At 37.7% G+C, this 15,590-nt stretch overlaps 1 protein-coding gene across 3 annotated transcripts in view; it reads left to right on the top strand.

Moving 5' to 3' along the window:
• The window catches only part of Ddr (discoidin domain-containing receptor 2), an 819,413-nt gene extending 807,640 nt beyond the window's left edge, over positions 1 to 11,773 (top strand). For 2 of the 3 annotated variants that reach the window (XM_065222576.1, XM_065222577.1), the window contains one exon: positions 8,848 to 11,773. In XM_065222576.1, the coding sequence (XP_065078648.1) occupies positions 8,848 to 9,003 (156 nt within the window). In that variant the 3' untranslated portion in view covers positions 9,004 to 11,773. The remainder of the gene's footprint in view (positions 1 to 8,847) is intronic. The other variant, XM_065222578.1, reaches the window with a different exon arrangement.
• Positions 11,774 to 15,590: the final 3,817 nt, after the last annotated feature.

Raw genomic sequence — 15,590 nt, 5'->3', positions numbered from 1 at the left:
CAATGATACCGACGCCATAAATTTAAAACAGAACAAAATATTCCTCACGTGCACCATTCCTGGTCCCGAATGATAATCACCAACTTCTCGATATGAAAGACCACCATTCCATTCATATTCCCTACAGACAATTCTAGCAGTCGCTCAATAATTAGGTATGGTTAACTTTTCTTCCATAATATTTCAATTTTTGATTGGCTGGCACTTTCATCAGCAGTCCCGATTATTCACTCTAATCAGAGAGCCAAGCTCAAACATTGCATGATCAAACCGGTTTGCGATACCTTTTCTTTTATGAATACTCCATACTCGCGTGAACAAAACCTGACTCATCACCCCTTGCAGCACATGTGTCATTAAATAGTTGTGGTTACTTGTATGTAACTTATTTCAGTCTCAATCAAATTGCAGCCACCTATTTTGATGGATAGGTGCTGCTTGGCACTCGTACTGAAAAATAGATCACGCGTGGTTAAGGTCATACCGGGAATCAAAAGGGATTGTCAGAACAGCATTCAAAGCACAATTGCAGCACAAATTTCGGTACAAAACATTTGCCTGTACTTTAAGATTGTTTAAACGTAAAATACAAACTAATGCATCATATTGAAGAGTCTTGGATGAACTGTGATTAAAAAATAACATATAAATTATTATGCACAACTGAGTGACAGCACGTGCCATTATCTGTAACAAATTGCTTTGGTCATCCTCAGCTGCCATCATTAATAACACTCTACTAAATTGGTTGACAATGTCACCAATTAAGTAGAGTGTTATTATTTTCATCCTGCTAGATTTCACTCCTGACCCACTGTAGTACAAACTAGAAGAAGATGAGGATCATTCATTTAGAAAGGATGTGAAAATCCTTTAAGAAAGTTTCAATGACATCCTGCTACAATTTGGCACATTTCAGTTCATAAATGTTAAACAGTAATCAAGTAACACAATAGCTACAGCAAAACAAACTTATGGAGAAAGTGCAAGTAATTTAATAATAGGGATATTAGCAACATGATACAATTGAAAATATCTATTTGTATATTGAACTCCTGTCAGCATCAACGTGTCTTGCATTGTTAAAAGTATATAATTTTATGACAAATTTCCACCATCACTAAATTACATTTTCGTCCAATCATTTTGAAAATTTGCATTTATCTAAAATTAAGAGAAAATTTTCTGACTCCGACTTTGAATCTACATATGTCTGCTGACTCCGATTCAAATCAATATACTTGATTAACTCACAAGTGAGTTGAATTTTCAGGACAAAAGCCGTGGAAAACCAGGAAAACTTTTCGAACATGAGGAAAATCCATGAATATTTTACTCAGTCTATCGTTTTTTTATCATATTCGAAAAGGTTTGCCTGGAAAAGTCAGGAAAATTCAACTTGCTTTTGAGTAAATCAAATTTATATTGGTCTGAACGACTGTGTAGGCCTAAAGTTAAAACAAATAAACTTTTTGCATAGAAGTCGAATCGATTTGTGGTCTTCGACAAAGTTGTTCTTCTTACTTTTCCAAATGAATAGTTAATGGAGTCCTCCATACTGATCGAAAGAGCAGTCGGTTGTTAAGTTGTCCTACCCTTATACTCATCATGTGTGGGCTACTTAGTATCGTCCACTTCCTGACTGTTTGGATTTAAGAATTTATATCTGTAAGTATAACTGTACTGTGTATAACAGACTGTAACTGTAACCAGTTCAATTTTGTAGTTCGGTTGTTGCAATTAGTGCCCATATATTAATTATGTCACGCTAAATCAAGGAGAAATCTACCCCGTGACAACCATGGAGATGCAGAGGTATACTCGGTCTTTAGTAGCAACGGTTGTTTAAATAACAATCCTTTCCCTCCCCGATGACCGTAAGGACGTAGCCGGCACCGTTATTTACCTCAAAAATATGGATTCTCCGGATTTCGTACACTGAGAATGGATTGCTAGCCCCAAGCCCCATTCATATGGTTCTTTGTGCAAAATTCGCTAAATCTGGTCAATCACGGAGTAGCAACTACTGAAATGTATGGTCGTCAATGCTCATGCTCATGCTCTCCACTTCCTGACTGGTTGGATTTAAGATTTATTGTTTTTTTTTTCTTTAATCAAGAAAAGAAGGATAATATTTATAAAACAATACGAGTAAATAAATAGTGCAACTCACTCTTTGATGCAGTTGCCAATTAAAGCATGTTATCCAATTTTTACACAGCCAAAAAGATTAAGACTACTTTTTTCTCTAAACATTTAGTTTACAGACCAAAGTAGAGGCTTCATCGATAATCGATAATCGTTCTACTCAAAACTTTTCGATGAGTGAACTCTTATTTCTGGCGCAAAGAATAATTATTGACAGCTACAAACCTACATAGCTATTTGATTTTTATCGATTTGGAGTTGCAATTGTGAAGCTAATATATCGGAAGAGATTTTATCAAAAGAAAAGGACGACAAACTCATTGCATTAAATTTATGCAATAAGAGCACCCAAATTTAAATTTTTACATCTTTGATCCCTTTCGGATCATACTTTTCTGTTGATTACGTAGGCAAAGTTATCTAACTCCGTTAGTCCGCCGAATAAAAACTCCCAGTCATGAACCAGGCTTTTCTTAGCGAATACTTAATATTCCAACTCCATCTTTCTTGGACACGGGTTTGCATTTACATTTCATTTCCACCCAAATGTTTCGATTTCGCTTGCTTAATTTGAATTCATTTCATTTGTTGGCTAGGTACCTCATGCTTGCCATCCACTTGAGGCGCCGTCGTAGTCGTTGTCACCACCGCCAGAATCATCATCATCATCAACATCATGAATGTCATCGTCGTTGCCACTTTTCTTCGCCTAACGAGCATCGAATTTCCGCCTGAATGAAAATGAAGTATCCTCTAGCGGGCTTTGCACTTAGCTCTACACCCGAACCATGCAAAAGGGATCGGTAGAGTAAGCGATGAGGGGTGCGCATGGGATGCACGAAGTTTAAACGAGACTCTACCGTCCGAAGAGCTCCGTGTGGCAGGAAGTACCTACTTCTTGTCCCAAATGATGTGCTCGAAGGGCTCGTTCCACTTTCTCGTGCACATTTTTTTTTTCTCTTCCAAATGTGTCCTATACAGTTTTAGGGCCTAAATTTGATTCCTTCTTTGCCACACAACAGGGAAGGTGTCAAACTAAAACGGGAGATTGGATGTGAAAAACGGAAGAAAAGTCACACTTTCTAACTTTTTAGCTCTCCTCCACCGTCGCTCTTTAAAAGGACGTGAAGAGTCCAGAATTTCAAGCACTTAAAAGTATCGAAGCTCTTATGATTCAAAAGGTTTGCCACCGCTATCGACCGGTTCTGTCGAAACATGTAGGTATGATTTGTGGAATGGCCAGGATAAAAAGTGAACTGGGATTGGGAAATGCACTTCAAAGTTGTGCGAATTGAAGGAAATGAACTCAACGACCGTCTCGAGAGGAGATATATATTTTATACAGAAGCGAAATTTGCCATGATGATTTATGTTTCCTGATTGGTCAAATGCCACGTAGGCGTCTATTTCGACTTTAAAGGACTTTACGTTTCATTGATAGGATAAATAGAAGCTATTTTACTTATGGAAGCGAATGAAATTAGCCTGCACGTTCCGGGAATATTCTCCATAAAAAAAACAACATCCCCCTCAGGAAGATCTGCCCCGGGTAACACAATTGATAAAACATCACCCTCACCTGTTTTGTTGATAGGTGGAACATTCGATTTGAAAGATATAATAAACTGGGAATGGAATTTTATCCTACCTGCTTCCATGTACCGCATTCTGACAAGGAAACAACCCGTACAAATTTGATTTGAATCTGATATACTTTCGCGCTGCTTGAGCCAAGGGGTGCGATTCAGCCGATGTCGAAGGACGAGGGAAACCTTCCAGAAATTAGGGGAAAATTGAATTCTGTCTTGCGTCGCTATCTCAATAAAAAAAATTGTGCCGCTCTTGTGAGGTGAAACATTCAAATCCACATTGTTTTGTGCTCTAGCGAACAGGCATCGGAGCAATTTTGATCATTTTTTTTTTTTGCTGTTGATTCGTGGTTATTCGTTGTTGCGAATAGAATGTTACTGGTCTAGGAAAAAGCAGATTCTTTGGTTTTTTTAAGCGTTATACAATTTAAAAAACGCAATAAATCTACAACTGCCCGGCAATGTTTTAAAGGAAGAAATTTGCCTGCATTTATTTGTTGATATCTTTCAGAAAGATGTAAACATATTGTCATGCCCAGGTCTCGTAGAGCACTATCGGTTTACTCAGCGTTTTGTAATTAGTCAACTTCGAGCGGCGACAAGCTTTATTCGAGCAGAACATCCTTCGGAGTTCAAAGTAAGCCCGATTCCCTTTCACAATTCAACTTTGGATTTCTCTGCTAAAGTCATTATCGGCGGTAACAAGCCTAGTTTAGTCTACACGGACACAGCAAGTACTTGAAAGAATCCTGGAAAATGATAGAATTACATTTTCTTGTCAATGTCAATGATTGCCGCACATCAGGGATGTGAAACAAACACTATAGCGGCTAGGCCTGGACTGGACTGTGCATTAAATTTTGTAGATGTCCATGACGATACTATTAATGGCATCCACTGGAAATATAATACACGGGATAGAAAAGTAAATGAAATGAGTCGTTGTCTGATATTTGGTAAATATTTGACAAAACAGAAAATAGTTATTTTACCAGCTAAGGTAAATGACTCTAATGTTGGTCTATGGATCTAAGATTAGACCCATCGCTAAAAATCTGCTATTTATCAATTTTATCCAGATGAACGCGCCATTGAGGCGGCACTAATGGATATTTTTGGTCGCTATTGAAAATTTAGTCGATTGCAGAATTTATGTATGAGCCCAAATTAGCGGCATTTGGACCGACATTACATCCATTTCCTCTATTTTCCAACATATTTTTTGACGCATTACATTTTATGCAGTTGACCGAGTTTATTTATATTACTATTGATTTGATATTTAACTGCTGACTGATCTGTTTCAATTTGATTTGATTCAAGAAAGCGAATTTAGCTAATCTTAGGCCTCACCACAAATTGGAGATCAAAGAACGATCATGAGTTCATTCCGGGTCCACCAGAATCGGTTCTAGAAAATAATTTCAGGAGGGAAACTTTCATGTGACAAACAAATAATGCTCATCTCAGGTTTCTTCGAGAGTCATATTGCCGTTTACGGATCTCGGACCAGCTCCTTCAGAATCAGTTCTGAATCATATTTACTGATTCATATGATGTGACGCATCAAACACATCTATCTTTGACAAAAATATGTTAATGACTCGGAAAGATCATACGTATAGGATTAAATTAGAACGGTGAATATGAATGGTACTATACGAACTGGCATTAGGAATACATACACGAAAATTAAAGGGATTTGAGCTAATTTGTACTCCTGACTGATTTCGGATTAACATTGTAGTGACCTTGGGACTGAGCAGCTAAACATAGGCCTCAGACTGGCCCACATTTATATGGAAGATTTTTTAATCATTTTTTTTCAACGGGCCAACCCCCAGATTTGTGCCATTAGGTGAGAAAAGCACTCACTGAAAATTTCAGCTTATTCGGATGTAACAAGAGCTGGCGCTTTCGGCTTAAAGTTTATATGGAGAAATAACATCCATTCACTCAGCAAACTCGTTTAAGCCATTGTATGGAGATTTCGTTGAACTAGTATGGGAAATTATTTAATGTCACTTATTGCGAAGTTTTTCTTTATTTTGACATGAGTGATTTTAATGTCGTCGTTCTCAAATTTCGCTTTCGATTTCGCTCTCACCAATCCCACCTTGGAACATAAATAACGCCTGGTTTCCATGACATTTCTTCTGATGTTTACTTTTGGCTCCTTTGTTCCAAACCAGCTGGTTAATCCTCTTCCGTGAGTTTACTGTTGACCCCCCTGTTCCCATGTTTACATAACAAATCCAGCTGGTGAAGCTGTTTGCGCGCGAAAACGTCAAAAAAAGCTGAGATGGTAAGAGTTTCAAAAGCAACAGAAGATTTAGGCAGCTTCCACATTTCGTTGAGAAAGTCTAAATAGTCATAGAAACCACAATACATTGCTCTAACCTTAGTGGTAGTTGTCCAACCGTTGAAAAAAAAATTATTTGTGGTTGTCATGGCAATGAGCAACTAGCTCATTGTTGTTGTGATGAAATTGGCGTTTGTGTCTTGCACATATGCATTCGTCATTTTGTCGCATTTCTATTCTTTTTGATATACTGTAAAACTCATCGTAACAACAACATATTTTTTGGACATTGCATAGCAACAAACTAATTAATTTTTGTTCTACATTTGGGCATGTAGAAACAAAGTTACAGCGATATTAGTGACTTTTAACGTGTTTCGCTGTGAGATCCTAATTCTCGTAACCACTTCGAAACTTTAAGTCGACAGTGAGCATTCATAAGGGCGAATACGCGATGATCGATTCTCTTCATCGATTTTCTCTTTGCATTGCTACAGCTAAGCGAAACAATTTTCAAGAATTTGTTCAATGCAGAGTAGTAACAGGTTGTATTGGCTATCAAAAGCAACAGCAAACGCACCGAGAAACGTTAAATCTAGCGAGTTATTAACAAAAGAGAAAATCGACGAAGAGAATCGATCATCGCGTATAGGCCCTTATGCATGCTCACTGTCGAAGTGCACAAATATCAGCTTCCACGACACGTACCACAATGAAACTGTTACTCCACGTTTGATGTACTGTAGCATACATGAAGTAGCAATTTCAGGTGATATGGGGCATTGATTTCCGAGATTTGTGTGATTGCAAATTCAAAGTGGAAGTGGTTGTATAGCCAACGTGGCGGTAATTTGTGCACTCTACAAAGAATCACCTTAAAATTCTTCCATAGTAATTCTCGTAAAAATTACAAATCATTTGCGTAACCTCTAAACCAAATCAATATTTACCACTTTTTGCACAGGTTCATATTTTGAAGCAATGATACGAACTGATGGTGCCAATGTGATCCTGAAGATTCGATATGACAACCAATATTTGAGATGCTGCATCGGGGGTACCCGGAACAACCCGGATGTGATCAATGTGGTCCTTGGCACTTGATATAACTATCATTTAACTAGATTTTTTTTAATACGCATGAGATTTGAGATATCGCAGAATAAGTTTTACTCAAAGCCATAAGATGGCCACTTCCCCGGGAATACCCAGAACATGTCCGAATGTTATTATTGTTGTCCTGGGCTCTTAAGTGGCTACCGTTGAACTGGTTTTTGAATTCTATGTGACTTGATGTGTCGCAAAATGGGTTTTGGTCCCATTCAAAAACTGGACACTGGACACTCCTCCAATATAATATGATTACCACATATCTTGTTTTCCATTTCATTTGTTTTGATGTGTTTAGAAGCCAATTTATATCTGCATATCTCTCCTATAACTCATGAAAAACGATCCTAGACAAAATCAAATAAAGATAATACTACATCTCGATGTTTCATACATTTTTAAGTCGTTTGGCATCAAATAAAAATTTCAAAATCACTAAATTCATGGGCGATTTTTCTATTTTCAAAGAACTTATACTTTGACAATTGTGTGATTGATTCCAAACAGAGTCTGTTTTTCTAGCCAATACACAATTTGCACATGGTACTTATCGACTTCCACACGTGGCACTTATCAAACCCATCAACACATGGGATGGGACCAACGGCTGTACTTTCCTTCCGAAGGAAGACGCAACCAGAGATTTGCTTGCCTCAGAAAAATCCTAACGACAGCTGGGTTTGAAAAAGTAGTCGCAATTACCACTTAACCACTGGTCTAGCCAAAGTCAATCTATTTACAACCTAAAAGGTGGAACGGTAAAAAATTGGTCGACTCAAATTTGACAATTTTGTTTAAATCGTGCATTTAAAAAACATGAACACCACTAATTGTGCAGGTCTGTGCATTCGGAATGTAACCTATATTTTATTTTTGCCATTTTCCATTCAGTTGTCGAAATGGCATCAAACCAAGAGGAACAGCTATAAATCCAAATTATTCCCACACAAATTGATTGCGTCAGAAATTTGATTGCGTTATAATGAACGATGAAATATACTTCAAGGTGAATTTCAAGCAGCTCCCAGGTCAAGAGTGTACATGGCTACCAGAAAAGGTAATCTTCAAGATAAGTTTAAGCAGAAAAAGTTGTCAAAGTTCCCGAAAAAATACTTGGTTAGGCAGATAATTTGCACCTGTGGGCTGAAAAGCAAAATTTTCGTGACAACTGGCATGGTCAACCAAGATATTTATGAAAAGATATGTTTGTAAAAACTAATGTTGCCTTTTCTGAATAAAAACAGTTGTTCCGTGCTGTTTTGGCTAGACCTCGCTTCCTGTCACTACGGAAACAACGTGCAAGTCGTGATGGAAGGTGTGGAACGTACAGCCCGACAGTTCGCATTTGGAAAATCGGAAGCCTAATCAAATAATTTTCCTGTATTTTGTAATAATTGAACTTCAAAAAGACATAAAGTTTGATTAATTATACAATAACATAATCAGTGTGCACTTAATCATGATTGACCAATTTTTTACCGTTCCACCCTTTACGTACTACTACAACGTTATATAGCATCATCCGTTGCTTACTGGCACACCTACAAGTGTCACCAACAATGATTTGTGTTAATGTCTTCTTAGAGTTCTTAGTGTCTTCATTCAGTAGTTTTCCCAAGTCCTTAACGAGAGCCTCCAGTGCCACAAATTTGGAAAACTTGTAACACTATTTTTTCGTACACTCTTTTCCTCTTTCAGATCCAACTTCCGATCCCGGTTGGTTGCCCGCGGGAGATCTACGACCTGATGTGTGAGTGCTGGCAGCGCAACGAAAATAGCCGACCCAACTTCCGCGAAATCCACCTGTTTCTGCAGCGGAAAAATCTCGGGTACAGACCAACAGCTTCCTTTTAACCAACACACAAGTTCTAGCGCTTCCAAAGCCACATCAGCACTATCATCATGATCATCATGATTGTTCACCATTTTGAGTGTTATATTATTATTTTCGAGGACATCTTTAAATGTGGCATCGTCTTTCGTTTTGTCTTGCGAGCATCGTATGATTTCATATGCTTAAAGTTGGATTTTGTTTTTTTATTTCCTATCAGTTCATTCATGAGTGTTTATTAAAGTTGGTATTTTTTTTTATTCTATGTACATTATGTAATTGGTGTGATCATGAAAAAAAACGAAATTAAATTATATTTTCGGTATAGTATTCCTAATTTAGATCGAAACTTTAAGTTACTCATGGTTCTGAATGTTAGGCTGTAGAAAAAAAGCATATGAAACTAACATTGCCTCATCACTTCTTTCCAACTTTTATAGTGAATACTTTCATCACATTTAAGAAGATGAAGAAGAAGAAGAAATGAAGACGAAGATGGTGAACAAGCACACTGAGCAAAGCAAGTGAGAAATGAACGAATTTATGAAACCTAATAAATTGTTAAAGAGCTGCAAAGACAAATATCCGAGGAAAAGAGGCACACACTCATTCAAACACTCATGACACGAGGCGGGAACTCATGTGTGCTAGCCAACCCCTCTTCCTCGAAGCGGAACAATCAAGACGAGACGAGACTAAAAGTATGGAACATGACTCTATCGAATTATAGTTAAGAAAGATAACAGAAATACAACGTTATTGTGATCCAGTTGTAAGGGTAAAATGAGCATAATTTAACAGAGACAAGTGTTTTACACAAAAAAAAAACGAACTAATTATTGGATTGAATCAACCATAGACAAAAGAATATCCCATGAATGGGATCAAACTACAAAAAAGAACAACTCACCGAAAAGTATCATCCGGTTTTATGAGTCATTAATTAATTAAAATCGGCAACTAGTGATAATCGTTTAATTATTCAACGCAAAAAAACAAGAGTTCGTTTTATGTGTATATGCGTGGTTGTGTGTGTGTGTATGTGTGCAACAGATGACCATTGCCATGATCCAAGAGGGCACTGGAGGTTGGCCAGCTGACGCAGTTGCAACCAAGGTAACCCGATAAAATTCGACCCAGCTGGAGGTAAATGGTGAATGTTCGGTCTACAATGCCATTCTTTTTTTTTTTTGTAACCACGGCAACAACATCGTACCAAGATTTTTTTTTTAATTGTGAAACATTGCAACGAGCGCGTGTGTATAGTATTGAATTTAATGAATGATTGCCATTTGTTATGAATTATTGATAGCATTGTACTGCAAGCGATAAATGCATTAAAAAGTATTATATTAAATTCGATATCGATAAAAGTTAACTATTATTGAAGAGACGAAAAACCGCCATCAATCATCAGGAGGAGCACACGTGTGAGTCCCTGTGCCAGCGCAGGAGAGGGCGTTCGGTGAACCTTCTGGGGAACATAACCACGCATCGCCGCGGCAGTTTGTCGGAGAACGAGAACCAAAAAGTATTCAATATTCATGTTTATACATTTTTAATTATTAACATGAACGCACTTTCCGGATTATGGATCGTAAGTAGGAAAAAATCAGATCCAATTTTTTCATTTGTCTTAAATTCATAAATTAAAGGTCGAGTTTAATTTAAATTATCGCATATTTTCTGCATAAATTTGATTTATTTTTTCGAATCCAATTTATTATTTTCCCACCTATTGATGAACAGCCACACGGTGTCACCCACTTTTCACACATACATGCATACACAGCCACGTTGACATACACGCACACCGCAGGACAAAAACGAAACATAAATATGAAAACATTTTTCGGAATCGAACATAACCTCAACGGCCATCTTTAATGTCGATGAATTTCATTTATTCGTCTCGTCACTCGCCGAAGGGTTACCTACCGTTCGATTCCGAAAGCAACACAACATCAACAATCAGAGGAAAGAATGAAAGAAGTGCACACGGTTGCAAAACACGTTGAATAATTAACTGATTGACGGAGATCTTTCGCAAGAACACAATCGAACGAAATTGCAATTAAAATGCTTGTACTGTAAACTTTATTGCTAAAGACAGAACAAACGGAAAACTTGTACATTGATTCTCTAGGTAGCAATTGATTTCGGAAACAGACAAATATTTATTTTGATTTTGTTTCCTTTTCTAGAATACGTGTATCAAGAATCGAACGAACGGGATCGGAAAACATTTCCATTGACTACTGAATGTCAATGAACATGGTTTTCAACGAAAGAATGAAAAACAAAGTCGAACCCCCTTCGTATTGGTGTAGGTTTCAAATGCGAGTCAGTTTTAAGGCACACACAAATTAAAGCAAAAAATTTTAACCGCAAAAATAAGAATGGACTAAAAAAATGGTATTATGTATCATACGCCGTATTTATACTCTAACTGATAAGTAGATTGTATTATAGATTTTTGTTTCTGTACAGAAGAGAGTAATAACAGAATAGTATTGCTAAGTAGTAGATGAACAAGTACTGAGAAGAAAAATATCATTTTTACAGTAAACTACTGCTAAGAAATAATCTTTTTTTATTATTGAAAAGTAAACGATAGACGAAACGGATCAATAAAAATATAAAATGTGAATGCATTTATCATCCAAAAGGATGACTATTGAAAAACGAAAATTGCGTTTTCTTTTCTTCTTGCCTCGCACTCCCTGATCACACTCCTCTACACAAATTTTGTTCAGTTCTTATGAGTTGAATAAGTTTTCCAATCTTGTTTGATTCGTATCGGTTACGAAGTGTTGATGACATTTTTATTTTAAATTATTAAAATAGTTGTTAAACGAAACAAAAAAGTTTTTGACTCACCTTAAGTGCACCGGTAAGATATTTATAATCATGCAAAAACTAAGTAAGTTTGTAAAAGGTAAGATCAATCGACCTAAAGTAGTAGTTAGCCGGTATTAGAACGAGAGCTAATAACAAATGTCTTCCTTGCGGCATCCTTTCCGTATTAATTTTCACAAAAATAAAAATACCAAGCTCAAAGCATCACAAAGTAACACTATCTCTACCATCTCCAAGCTTTAATTCCCGTAGATGTAAATCTGTTCCCGTAGTAGAGACTCTTGTTCCAACTCCACTCTATTTCAAATCCAATCAAATCATCTGATTTCTGCCTTGCTAGTAATAGTATGTAGTAAACCAACTATGCAGTCAGTCAGTGCTCCTTCTTCTCGGTTCCTGCTTTGGTCCTTCCTCAATCGGAGAAAGGAAGCTTACTTACAATATTCCTAGGAGAGAATAATTTCCGACAATAAGTGAATGAACGTGCGCGTGCTATTCGATGCAGAACAATCTCCCTCGGATCCAGGGTGCATGTAATTTACGCAAATTACCGATGAATATACGACAAATGATAGACAAAGGGGTGCTAGAATGTGCAAATGTATGTATGAAGCGGAAATAAAAACTATTTATTCATAAGATAAAATGGAATATGGAATGAGCATATGAGTATGTGGAAAGCGAGGATTCCCTAACTACTAGGTAAACGGAAAAACAAATAAAATACTACAAGTTTTTTCTGTTTTTAGAGATAAATTGAGCCATAAGAAACCTACAGCGTTTGTTTACGTTTGGAACCAGTTTCATACAAGATGATCAGTAGGCTGATTTGACAGCACGTCCCCCCCCAGGAAAATCAGGCTTGGGTAATGAACCGAATACATTGCGGAATAAATTTCGAAGATTTAGTGAAATTATTTTTATTTATTCATGAATCCTATGTTTATTCAACTGATAAATGTTGAAGAAGTAATTTGTAAAGAAACAAATACTACTTACACGAACCATGCCTCAATCTACCATGACCTGTCGGACCATCCTGCATCTCTGGACAAATTAAAAAAAAAATCGTAGGGTGTATTTTTAGATACAAATTATTATAGTCGAAAGCTATGGGCAGAACAACTTGAATTAATATACCAAAATATTTGATGATAGGGGGAATGGATGCAATGTCGGCCTAAATGCCCCTAATTTGGGCCCATACATAAATTCAGCAATCGACTAAATTTTCGATAGCGACCAAAATAGTTATAAGTTGGGTTTTTGATCTAATATCCGTCCTACCAAGCACAAACCGCGCTTTACCCTCTCTTTTCTGAACGAGTTTAAACAAAAAATAGCATATTTCTGTCAAAGATGACTTTTAAATTTATTCACCTTTCCATACGTACCGTTGGATTTGATAAAGAGTCACACATTGTTGAGATATTGTTAAAAATCTAAGACTGCTTCTTGATTCTAAATTCGTTCTACGAGTTTCAATTCCGACCTAACGTATTAAAACACTATTAGATTTTCTTCGTCGAACGGGGGGATACGCTAGGAGCACTTCTTTTGTTTTGAGAACAATGAGCGTAAATATTCATACAATGCGCTCTAACAGGATTTATGTTGTAGCTAATGAACTAACGCATCGGAACAAACCTAATATTGCTTTATGCACGGTGAAATCATTGATATTATTGATCTTTTCTGATCGATAGAACGGAAATGGGCGATTGCGACGAAGTAGCGCTCTACCCTACCGTCCCAATGTTGCGTTCATCTAGATAAAATTGATAAATATCAGATTTTTAGCGATGGGCCCAATAGGCCAACATTAGGCCATTTCCCCTATAAAAGTTAATAATTGTTCGCTCTCTCGTCATGACCAACGTAGCCATCTCGGAGAGAAGCAATAGGGTAAGGTCACAGACCAGAAGGGGAAGTGCAAGCAAATTCCACACGGGCTTTCTATGCGCACTCACACTATTATAGCACGCAGCCTACACGCTATTTCAAAACTATCCTAATTTGGGTAAAATCCACCCATATCGGTAAAAACTGAACCTACCCAAAAATGGGTAAACTGTGTTTGAAATGACAAGTTGATAAATGAAGAACATCGACATGAATCTGATCGACGTTGTTCATTTGTCAACTTGTAACTCCCAACACAGTTTACCCATTTTTGGGTAGGTTCAGTTTTGACCAATCTGGGTGGATTCTACCCAAATAAGGGTAGTTTTGAAATAGCGTGTATCTTAACTGCAGGCAGAAGACCTTCATGCGTGTGCGCTTGTGGTAGTGGCTATCACGATATCGACCACGTGCTTTAGTCATGCACCCTCCATTGTGTTGCTAGATCCGAGTTATCGCATCCCTCAAGGCCCGAGGAAAACAACCTATGCGGCCCGTTAGAGACATCTTGGCGAGCCGAGATCTCGACTATTGCAATTTAATTTATGTGTTTTTAAAACGGATAGATCTGAGGATTTAGTAGTTAGTGTCATCTTGTGTTCTCCCAAGTTGTTAGCTGCCCATCGGTGTACCCCCATGTTTGTCTTTTTCATCAGTTGGTCTTATTTTTCGATTATCTACAGATCTGAACTGATTTACAGCTGAAATAACCACACATTAAAAATCCGGAAGATCATAACCGCTGGGCAAGTTTTATAAATCTAAATTTTTCTCATCAAAAATATATGGAAGCACCAGCCTAATCACTGCAAACCCGATGCAGAAAACAAAATATTCCACGTGGATGATGATTTCAAGCACATGCGGTGGATAAACGGCGCCGGTGGTGTAGTGGTAAGCGTGATTACCTCTCACCCCAGCAGGCCTGCGTTCAATCCCAGTCGGCGCCGCCGGGATGTTCTGAGGCATAACATCTCTGATCACGCCTTCCTTCGGATGGGAAGTAAAGCCGTTGGTCCCCGGTTCATGAGTTGATGGGTCGATAGGTAGGGTCCAGGTGTGGGAGCTGCCTTCCTGGCACGTCGGTAGCATTGGTGCTCAGCACGGAAAACAAGATCGACGGAAAAAAACAAACCAAAGGAAAAAAAAACATACGGTGCAAAGGAAAGGTGAAAATATTTTCTTTTCCTATACACGGTGAATGAGAACGACTCAAATTTGAGTTTAGTTCACTCATAATCGCCAAAAGTGCAGGAACTCAGCGATGAGCAAAATTTGTCTCATGGTTTCCTGTGGAAAACCTAAAAAATCTGCCGGAAAATTAGGAAATTGACGAAAATTTTATTCAGTCTCGGAGTAGTACCAATAGACTGAGTGAATCCAATCTTTACTTTTCTCGTATTCGGGAATTTTTCCCATGAAAATCCTGGAAAAACCTGGGAAAACATGAGGCAAATTAACTCATCGCTGAGTTCCTGCACTTTTGGCGATTATGAGTGAACTAAACTCAAATTTGAGTCGTTCTCATTCGCCGTGTATGCTTTACGGTGAAAATTTCTACCCTCATCACTCTTTTGAGGGTTCCCCTATTCACCGCCAGAGGCTGAAACAATCGCTTAGTTTCTATTGGATTCGCCTATTACAAAGTTGAAAGGAAAATGCTTTACTAATATCAACATGAAACATCGAACGAAATATATAAAATTCTCAAGCAGCGCCGGTGGTGTAGTGGTAAGCGTGATTACCTCTCATCCCAAAGGTCCTGGGTTCAATAGGCCTTTTTAATAGAAACTAAACGATCTATTAACCTCTGGTGGTGAATAGGAGAACGTCAAAAAGAGTTTTGTGA

This window comes from Ochlerotatus camptorhynchus, unplaced genomic scaffold, assembly GCF_037179485.1.
Source record: "Ochlerotatus camptorhynchus isolate MF236.1 unplaced genomic scaffold, CSIRO-AGI_Acam_v1.1 ptg000176l, whole genome shotgun sequence".
NCBI lineage: Eukaryota > Metazoa > Arthropoda > Insecta > Diptera > Culicidae > Ochlerotatus > Ochlerotatus camptorhynchus.
Note: the sequence above shows the minus strand (reverse complement) of the source record. Positions and strands in the feature narration are given on the sequence as shown.